Below are 11,127 nucleotides of genomic sequence, written 5' to 3'. Positions count from 1 at the left end.
CTTGTTGATGTTAGCAGAAAGTTTCACTGAATAGAGAAGTGACTTAAGCATAATGATTCCAGGAACTATTTAACAAGATTTGGGCAGTGCCTGTCCTTGGAAGGTATTAAAAGCACCAACAAAGCACGGTAGTTAGTCTTTGATTCTAACACTTGCAGAAACACGTAAAAAAAAAAAATCTACTTAACATCTGCACAAAATTATTTCTAAAATTGTGTTTTAAAATTAGTTCACAATATTGTGGACAGAATTGATTTGTTTAATTTTTCCAATTATATATGTTGTTGCATAGAGGAAGAAAGATGCTTTTTCCCTGCATTTCATAGAGTCTCCTGATGAAACTACTGTAGACCAGGAATCTGAGGACGACCTCAGTGCATCCCGCACCTCACTCGAACGTCAGTCACCACACCGTGGCAACACTACGGTGCACGTCTGCTGGCACAGAAATACCAGTGTTTCAATGATCGACTTTAGTATTGCTGTGGAGGTATCTGCCTCAGAACAATCTGAACTGCAGCTCCAGACTCGCTCTTGAATGACAATTTCCTTTTTGCTCCTCCTTAATAAGTGCACTATTCCGTTGTCTCCGTCTGGGGAAGTTTCAGGCACACCTATTTAACTGACTGCAAATGATGGCATAAACCATCAGTCAAGACACACATATCCGCTCCCTTAGTGCATCTCTGTAAAATCAGTTAGAGCAGTAATTTTCATAGAAGTAACTGTCCAAAAAAATGCTGATGCCCTTTAAAATTTAAAGCAGGTCAAACTGTCTTAATGCTTTCAGTTACAGAGGCATTAAGTCATTGCTCGAGCTGAAAGGATATTGTCTTTAGCTGCTGCAGACAGAGTTTTAATTGTGTGTATTACTAACTTACTTTCTTTATCTAGCCATCTTTTCTGGAACCTTGTCTCATTGCTCAGTCTCATCTGCTTTTTCTTTATTTGCGTTTTCCACCTCAAAATAAAAATCCTTTTTTGCCCCCAATCACAGCTAAGCCGATTTGATACACATTCGTTAATTCTGTACTCAACAGATGAGACGCAGACATTGACTTTTCAAAGGTTAAAATGAAAGACTCCTAGTTCAGTGTAGGTTTTAGGACGAGGCGATAAGCCTGCTTAGGTGTTCTTCCTTCACCCAAGAAAGGCTCCAGGGAGCTCCAAGTACTTTATCACAGTCCTCATCAAATGGAAATTTATGCTTAAAGAAAACAGTAAAAGGAGTTTTAAAGCTGAGTTGGCTTCTGCTCACAAGGCAGCCCTCAGACATCAGGCCACCGTTGCTCTAGAGAAGACGCGCTGACGCAGAACGTAGAGGTGCAAGGACAAACCGTATTGTAGTTTGTGTAACTGCCCCTGGTTTTAAACAGAAGGCGAGTTGCTGAAATGTGGCAAAGAAAATTATTCTGTACTAAAAAACTGGTTGTAGAGCTTCTTTTTGATCCCATGCAGGTGGATTTTCTGCTCCTTATACCCTTATATTCTGCAAGGGAGGAATAGTTCAGCACAGAACAAGGTCTCATATTTTTCCCTAAAGCAGAGGGCTCATTATAAATAGATAGAAAACTTAAACCGGTGACTAATTCTAACAATTAAAACATTTAGTTAGGCAAATCTTCTGGTCTGAGATCAGGGCTCATTGTCCCTTATTTTTGTTCCTCCCCGTGCCTCAAATGAATGCAAACAAAGCCACGAAGACCAAACACACCCTGGAGACATACCTTGTTCTGTGAAAACATCTTCAGCTCCACTGCTGTTCCATGCGTGGCAGGTTACGCTCATGCTCTCATCATTCTGTTGGCGGCTCTCACTTCAGCATTATCGTTTATTTTCTTTGTGTCTCTCCCTCCTTTCTGTCTCTCTTGTGGTAGAAGATCCTCTCTCTGTCAGTGACTGTACTTCCCTACCTGCTGGACTGATCAGTGATCAGCGGCCTGTTTCCATTTCATATGTCTGCTGGTACCGAATGCAAAGCCTGTCCTTTTATGATATCCTCCAGAGTAATGAGGTAACAGAAAATTAAGGAGTATGCCTGTAACTTAGGGCAAGGAGGCAGCAGTCCAGATATCAGAGAATGGGATGATTTAAAGCAAAGGCTTTAATGTATATCCAAGACTGGTGAAAAAAGAGTATTTTCAAGAACATTTAATTTGTAGTAGATAAATCAGGACCACCAGACTTTGAGTATTAAGCTTTACAGATTAGGTTACTAGCTTCTGCATTATATAAAGAGAATAAACAGCTGTTTTGATCCAGGTGAGAGCCCTTACAGTCAACAAGGAATGGGAAGTAATTAATGATTCACTGAGAACTCCCCTTCATTTGCAAGGCACAAAGATGCTGGACTTTAGCTCTTCACTATGTGAAGAGCAGTTTCTTTTGCTAGCCGTTAAATACTTGTACTTGGTTACAGCTTCCTCCTCATTTTTGTTAAAATATCTAAAATCCAGCTAAGAATAAGGTTAACAGTCCTTGCTTTTGAAATCTTTGAAAAGTTACCATGTGAACTCACTGGGTACTGAGAGCTCAATCTCTGTCTGCAGTTCTGAAGTATGTCATAATTTTCCTTTACATCATAAATTCATGTCAGACTTTCTGTTTCCATTATTCTACTTAAGTATCATTTGAAAACAACGAAGGCAGACTAGGGTAACAAGACTGACTGATGTTTGGTAATATATTACTGAAAGCCACCTCAATTATAAAAAGTAAGTGTAGTAGCTTGAAGTTTTTGGAAGTACCCAGCTACAAACAAAAAAATATATTACATAAAGAACTACTTAGTAGTAGAAAAATGCAGAAGAAAAGTACATCCATTCAACCAAAACATTTTCACATAAACAAGGTCACATACAACCAGATAAAAGCAGATAATTTTTCTTACGCTAATTAAGCTGCAGGTACCTTGCACTGTTTTATTTGGCTACTTTTGATCTGTTTCAGAACCAGCTGTCTGGAAATCTCCTAAGAAAATTCAAAAACAGCAACGGGTGGCAGAAGCTTTGGGTGGTGTTCACCAACTTCTGTATGTTCTTCTATAAATCGCACCAGGTAACAGACTGCACAAGTGTGTGTGGCTGGAAAAGACCTTTTGTTTTTTCAAAGCAGTAGCAGAGAGAAAAGCGGACATCGGTCATGGATGCTGTAGGCGAGAGAAGCAGGTGCCCTGGTCACAGCTACACAGCCTTTACTGCCGCTGGAACACGGAGCAGAGCCTGTTCTCAGTCTGCTCGCTTGGTGCTTGTTCCCTGAAATTTTCAAGAGTCACAGTGCATATCATCCCTAGAAGTAGAACAGATATCACTACTGCTCAGAAATTGTGGTGCGAGTTTAAACAAGAGTTTTCTCTTGTACAAGTTCTGAGATTATTACAATTAAAAACTTAATAGTGACTTATAAATTTTGTTTACCATTACTGACACTTAAGTCAAACAAGAAAGAACAGCAGCCAATGATTAATCCATCTGAGCAAACATCGCACTGCGGAAGTAGGGTTTTCCTCTCTAGAAGCTGTGGGACTTTTGAATCCCTGTGTTCAGGCAGGACGTAAGCACAAAATAATTCCAATTGCTACGTTGTCCTTTCATTGATGTATTTCTAAGCTGTGGGACTTTTGAATCCCTGTGTTCAAGCAGGGTGTAAGCACAAAATAATTCCAATTGCTACATTGTCCTTTCATTGATGTATTTCTGCACTAAAAAAAAAGAAAAGAATGAATTGTAGGATATTCTACACATAAGTGGGATAAAGAAATGATTTGTTTATACATGCCATGCCATGAAGTGAAAGGACTTAAGCAATGAATGCTGCAGGGTGGCCGGTACGTTTCTAAAGGAGCAGGTGTTTGCAAGCCTAGGATGAACACGCATGGTGCTCTGCCGATGCCGAATGATGGAGTTTTTATGTTAGTCAATTTGAAAACAGTGGAAGTCCAAGATTTCAGACGACTTTCTTATAAGGAAATACTGAGAGGATCAGCCTGCAGCAGATCCTTATGAGAAGGGTCTATAAAGATGGGCAAGCTGAAACTAGCAGGCAATTGAGATCATTGCCATTGTATAAAGCTGGTATTTTTTCCATGCATGTGTGGAAATGCGATGATGACCTTTAAATGAGTGTGTATCTATCTTCCATTTTACTTACGTGCTCTTTTTACTTAAGGGCATTTGATCTCACAGCATTTTCCATCATTTCTTTTCAGGACAATCATCCTTTAGCCAGCCTTCCTTTATTGGGATATTCACTTACCATTCCTTCCGAATCTGAAAACATTCACAAAGATTATGTGTTCAAGCTACATTTCAAATCCCACGTGTACTACTTCAGGGCTGAAAGTGAATACACGTTTGAAAGGTAAGTCCATCTTCTGTGAGAGGGAATTTTGTAAAATTCCAGGATTTTCTTCCAAACGAGGTTATTAGATGCGAAGTTTAGTGAATCAATTCAGTAATACAGGCAAGTAGTTCAGCACAACTAGAGAAAGAACCCTTTAAAATTTTAGAAAAATTTTAAACCTGATAATGTTAGAGCCAAGAGGTTTGATAATGTGGCAGCTGTAATAGTAATCAGTACAAATCCTGCGTTATGTGCAGGAATTATCCACTCAAAATTGATCAGGCTGGCTGCACGGTGAGCTCTATGTCGCAGACTTCAGGAAGCATGTAAACAGATCACAGGACTTTTTAGTAGCTGAGCAGAGTAACTTCACTCCCTCTAGTACAACTGGATGGAAAATCCACACCTGAAATAACATTCTGATTTTTCACAGAAGCAGCTGTTCTTACTATGTATTTCTGCCACTTCAGCATGTAATTTTTACACCTCCCACTGAATTTCAGATACATGGAGAGCCAGGAAACAGGCCCTACTCCTCCTAAGTTGTGGTTTGAGGTTGTTCATACTGGGAACTAACTTAGACTTAGGTCTTTTATATGAAGCATTAACATGTCAAAAATCTTCATTTCCTCTCTTATTGAAGAAAGCTATTATTAAGTTTTAGCCATGTCAGTCTAAAACTCTAAATAAGGTAAATTGTGGGAAAGTGGTGATTAAATAAATTAGTAAAACAGGAAAAAACAAAAAAGCCCATTCTCAGTTCCAGGAAAAAGAAGTAGGAACTGCAGCTAAATTACATTTTTTCACTCTAGAATTAAGAGTGTTTGGTCTCAACTGCCCATCACTTGGCCCATCCAGAAAAAAAAGAGATTTGATGTCTGCAGAACAAGTAAAACCACTACTAAGTTCATTAATTTTGGGTCCCGTCCCCCCTGTTTAAACGTCCTTTCGTATATGTGTTTGGCAGTCATTTGGATCTAGAGCCTCTTGACTTCGGATAGACTTAGGAGTAAAGTAGCAAGCAAGATGCTCCCGTAGGCACTGAAAATAAAACTGCGTACAACTAATAGCGCAGACTGTATCCTTCAAGAAATCTTTCCGTAGGAATTGACCCTTCTTTTGTTTGTGTCTCTCCTCGTGCCTCCTGACAGGTGGATGGAAGTGATCCGAAGTGCCACCAGCTCTGCCTCACGCACTCGAGCTCTGAGTCATAAAGAGCCTCATGCCTATTGACGGCTGAACAAGCCGCCGTGTTGATTGTCCAGCAGCTGCTGATTTTCTAGAGGACATTTGAAACTCTTTTCTCCCTCCAAGTTTAGTAAAACTTACGATTTGGTAAAAGAAAAGAAAAAAATAGGTGTGGTTTTGCAGAAACTTTCACAATTCCTCCGCAAAACTGTTTAAGTTCTCCATATGTTCAAACTAGCTTACCATCATCCCAGTGGCTGCGGTTCGTTTCACGTCTTGTATTTTGTCATTCTGTGCTGTTTTTAGCTTGTGCCAGTATTAAAATATTGTCCTTATAGAGTGCCAAATGCCAAAAGACATTTTGTTGCCTCAAAGATTGCACCGAAAAAAAAAAAAGACGACTTCACAATCTGAAAACTTTCTCCTCTGAGGCAAACACTATTTCTTCTTTTTTCATAAAAATGTATATTTTTTTTTTACCATGTTAATCTGTAGACTGCTGGATTTTTAATTGTAGATGGACTTTCACAGTATAGAATATAATTATATATACAGCAAGCAGTCTAACAGGAATGAGATAACTTTCAGATTTCATTTTTTCCCCCAGTCTTTCTACATTTAATCAGCAAGGAATTACTAATTTTCTATCTTTAACAAGGAAACAGTTTACAGCTCATTCTCATTTCCCTTTGGGGTCACCAATCCATGTGGTATAAATAAAGTATAGGATTCTTATCTAACCATTTTCTTGGTGCAAGTTGACCAAATTGTTCCTCTGTTGGCTTTGAAAAGTAAATACTACTTACAAGATGAAAAATTTTTAAAATAATCCAGTGCAATATTATTTGGGCTGTTAATGTACTGTGAATGGTATGTACAAGAAGAAATTAAAGGCTGTGGTGACATTCTGCTGTTTGTTTTACAAACTTGAAAGAAAACCTGTATGCTACGAGAACCGCAGCTATTTGTGATTAATTTGTATGTAGAGCATTTTGGTAACTGAATTGCTATAAGCTGGGGGTACTACTGAAGCCCCGAGTTTTCATCCTGCCTGCTACACATCCTGCTGTGACTTTCGGTTTGTTGTTGGAATTTCAGTCTCTCCCCGCCAGTGCTCAGTATGCAGAGCGCGTCAGATATAACCAGCAGCGGAAATACCCGTTTATTATACCTGGCTTTAACATTAGCTGTTGGCCCACTCAGGAGGCTGGCAGCACTAAGCCCGCTGTGCTTAGATGCTTTTCCTTATGTTTTAAGAAACACTTCGTCACGAAGATGACTTAAAACTTCCATTAGCAGAAGTTCAGCGTGCTGGAAACATCTATCGGCACTAAGGGCCTTGGAGGAAACGCAGTGCTAGGCAGAGGGGGCCTGAATCGAGAGCTGGGAAATGAAGCTGGGACAATTCTACCCCACTTTTTCTTTGTCTAGCTATTGACTTTGTTAATGGCTTACCTACATGCGATGTATAAAATGGCTTACAGCTTTGCTCACAACAAAAGGGAATAAAATACCTCACAATACTATTATACATATTCCTGTTTCAAGACAGTAAAGCCTTCTTTCTATTCCCCCCCACCCCGAACAAAGATACACGTCTATCTGCATCCAAGAACAGGGTGGGCTCCTAACCCCTTATGACAAGCGGGGGTCCCCATGGCCACATCCAAGCCACCCTGACAGAGGGAAACAAGTGTTTCAGTGTTCTTCCTTCAGCTGTGTGGAAACCTTCAAACCCTTGGGCAGGTAACTTGTTGCAGTTGCTCTTTTCCTTAGCTATTTCCCCCAAATATCGGTACGGATATAATAATCACGTTTACCCTACAGCATCGCCTCTGTCTGTTTATGACAAACTTAGAAAGTAGGTAGAAAAATCTGAAGAACTTTTTCCCAGTTGCAGGTCCCACTGGCTTGTCCGTTCCAAGCCTGCGACCGTGCTCCGCAGGGCCAAAGCGAGTGAATTCAACAGCCCCAGTGAACCAGTAACGTACAGGAACTGGAGCGCGTCAAGACTGACCAGGAATGCGAACAGTGATCTTTGTAGCGATGAAAAGGGGAAATAACACGGCATAGATTAACAACAACTCGGCAGCAGCCTACAGGCTTGGAAAAACAAAGCTGAAGCAGCAACAGCACGTGAAGTTGCTATGGAGTACAGTAACAGGCTGCAGACCTTATCCCCCCCCAAAAAATTATTACTGAGCTGTAAAATAGTATCTGCAAAGCCTTACAAGCTAGGTCCCTACATCTGTCCTTTACAATTGTTATCTGTAACACTGAAGAGATTTTGGGTTTTTTTAATAGAAATTATGTTGAGGGACATGCCCTTAATTCAGCTGAAATTGAATTTTATTTTAGATCACTGGGGCTTGTGGGATACAATCTTCATTGCCACTCTCTGCTGCAGTAGTTTATTCTGAGCTCTCAAAAGAAAGGCTTTTATTTACATTCCTGAAATCAGAGAACACCTTTTCTGGATATTTTTCATTTTCATACAAAGTTTGGAAAATTATTTTTCTGTACCGTCTAAGGCAAAGATCAAGATAGATACAGTTCTGTTTATCATGACAGCAGAGACCTAGCTAGGCTGTGGATCCACCTGATTCAGCATTCAGCATTTTCACCTTTTTGTATTATCTTTTTTCTACAGAAAAGAGGTTTAAAATAAGAGTTCTTTCCTTCTTGACCAGTGTGACTTTTTTTTTTTAAATGGAACCGGTTGAATTGCTGTCATTTGTCAGCATTTTTCTCGTTCTTTATTCCTAAGGTTAACCTCAAACTGAAGTAATGGTAAGAGAATAAAAGCGACTTCCTTGACATTGTATCTTACAATCAATTTGAAGTCTATGTGAATAAAACTTACTAGAAAGCTGTAATATATAACCACTTATTTTTAACCCTGACTCACACCTTACTGCTGTCCATCTAACCAGGGGAGGCGTGGAGACACGCAGGGTCACTGTGTGCCAGGTTAGTAGCCATGACTAAATACACCTTCTCGTGTTCCAGTGGGAAAATAACCTCAAACCGGTCACTCCAAGAAATTTACTCCTCTTCTTGTTGTTACTCGCCACGGATAATCAGGCGCCGGCTTCAACTAATGAACACATAAAAGCAACCCAAGAACTCTCTTGCCATGGGAAGTTGCACCGCACGCAACGGGATCAGCAAAGCCTGGACTCCCGTGGATTTGTACCCACAAGGCTCAGCATCGCCATCATGTCTCTGCTGCCTAACTTAACTTCCATTAAGACGTGAGTATTTATTAATATACTCAGGCCTACCAATTTTCACAACATCTTAATTAAACACTGTTGAGACCTCAATCCCTTTGTAAATTCAGCTGAAACCAGCCAAAAATGACACATTAGGAGATAGGGAAACACACCGTGATTGCAGAAAGCTTGATAAAGGTCTCTGACTGGAGAAAAGAGATCTCACAAGGAAAACTTGTTTTAGAGACAAAACCAGGGGCCACATCCCACAATTCTATCAGCCAAGGACAAAACAGATAAACAAGCAGGACCTGCAAAGCCTCATTTTGACCATTTTTTTTCCTTTTTTTAGATGGGACCAAACACACAGTCTTCTCCCTCAAAAAGAAAACATACTTACAGATGTGCAGATACACAACCCCAGTTGCTAGCGCATACAAACATCCCCTCCCTCCCCCCGGGGCACAGAAAAATTGGTAGAGAAAAAAAATGGCAATGGTGTGGCACATGTACGTTTTTTAACAGGAGACGATAGTAATGAAATACAATTCCAGGAGTGCAGCTGTCACACGGTTTGTCACTGGGTTATATGGGTAGTGAAGGCTGTGATGTTTGGGTTAAGCTAAGGCAACTCGATGCAAGCACTTCATGAGTTTCACGGGGCTGGCAGGATGGGGGATACAGCGCAGGTTTTAAATCATTGCCATCTGTAAATTGGCACATTGTCTTACTCTAGGACAAACTGTAATACAGAACTGCACATATTTAACCAAAACAGTACACTATCACTCACTTGTATGTGTAGATTAAAAAAAAAAAAAAACCCAAAAACCTTAATCAAGAAAAGAACTTAAACTTCCCACATGGTTAGGCCATCTGTGAGAAACAAGCTTACTAAGTTCCCCAACAGAAAAAAATATATTCTCAACATTCTTGCTCAGAAAGTGTGGTTTGCATTTAAACAAGAGCTTTCTCTTGTGCAAATTCTGAGATAACATACTGAACACTGATTTATAAACAACTTTCTCTTTACCATTACTGACATGTGGGCAGTAACTGAGCTGGAAGCCCACAAGAGCATCCCCTCCCAGGAGGAGACCCCCGAATCTCATCTTACTGACCACTCGGATGGCAAAATTTCATTAAACTTTTCCTTCTTTATTTCTAGGTCATGTAGTTTACAAGGAGTTTTATTATGTTGGTGTAGAGTGACAAAAGTAAAATTTAAATACACGGTTATAAACAGGCAGCAATCTTACAGAAAACAAGATGTACACTTTAATTGTCCTCTGTAATCATGCTTTAAAAGAAGGCAGAAAACCATTACATACAATTTGTCTACTGCATATGCTCAGTGCAATTACTAGCACATCTGCAAAACACAGCTAAAAAGAGCAAGCTTGCAGATTTGTGCTACACTTTAAGCTCCTCCCCAGCAACTTACAAAAATAATTTGCGATTGTACTGATCCTTGCATTATACCTGTGCTTATTAGCGCTTCTGATGATAATCTTCCAACGGTGACATTTTTGAAGGCAAAAATACGTTGCCTTAAAAGTAAGGCTAATGTACAACTATTACAAACCGGTACCACATTGTTTAAAAAAAAAAAAAAAAAATACGGACTGCCACGTAAAGTAGTAGGAGCTAAACGAGACGTTTCACGAGTACAGTAAAAGCACAGGCAGATGAAGGAGTTAGGGTGGATGAAGCAGGACGTGACCCCACGACGTGCCAGCTGCTTTGCAGCGAGGTGCCAACGTGCACACGCTCTTGCCTTCCCCCTCCGCCCACCCCGCCCGTGTGCTGAGGGCAGACCACCACCCCTAAATCACCCCACAGTCGCTGGTTCCTCTGTCCGTACCCACACGGACGTACGCAAAATGTCTGGCGCTGCAGAGGAGCCAGGGCGCTTCAGAGAACGAACTGCTTTGTTACTACACCAAAAGCATTCTGTACGATAGCGATCATGCCGTCATCCTTTCGTAAACTGGTGATCAACTACAAAGTGCAACTGCAAGGAAAATTAAGTTAAAAAAATAGATTACGCATCTGATACTTACAAAAAGCAAGCCTTCAGTTCAAATGACTGATTTTATTTTTTTTTAAACAGTGAGTTTAGTTACTGCCTAATCTTGAAATCCCTGACAAATAAGCAGTTCCACTAATTTAAACGTTTGCATAAATAGGGATAGCTTGTCGCTTAGTATATTCAAGACTGAGTGAAGTACTACCTGCACAGAAAAATCATCAGTGCAACGTTATAACACAGAAATGTTTTTAGCATGAAACAACCTCTCAAAAATATCAATACACTTCTTTTTCTTTCAGAAACTGAGACCATGCTTCTTTCAAATGAAGCTCTTCTGTTACCAATATAATT

At 40.1% G+C, this 11,127-nt stretch overlaps 1 protein-coding gene across 1 annotated transcript; it reads left to right on the top strand.

Moving 5' to 3' along the window:
* Window positions 1-292: 292 nt before the first annotated feature.
* Window positions 293-6,434, top strand: LOC104071642 (FERM, RhoGEF and pleckstrin domain-containing protein 1-like; the record flags this gene model as incomplete). The annotated part of the gene is made up of 4 exons (XM_009580178.1): window positions 293-490; window positions 2,950-3,057; window positions 4,208-4,359; window positions 5,493-6,434. Coding segments are annotated over 4 exons (540 nt in total), but the record flags the coding sequence as incomplete, so codon positions are not given.
* Window positions 6,435-11,127: the final 4,693 nt, after the last annotated feature.

This window comes from Fulmarus glacialis, unplaced genomic scaffold, assembly GCF_000690835.1.
Source record: "Fulmarus glacialis isolate BGI_N327 unplaced genomic scaffold, ASM69083v1 scaffold14456, whole genome shotgun sequence".
Lineage (NCBI taxonomy): Eukaryota > Metazoa > Chordata > Aves > Procellariiformes > Procellariidae > Fulmarus > Fulmarus glacialis.
This window is presented reverse-complemented; position numbering and strand designations above follow the sequence as displayed.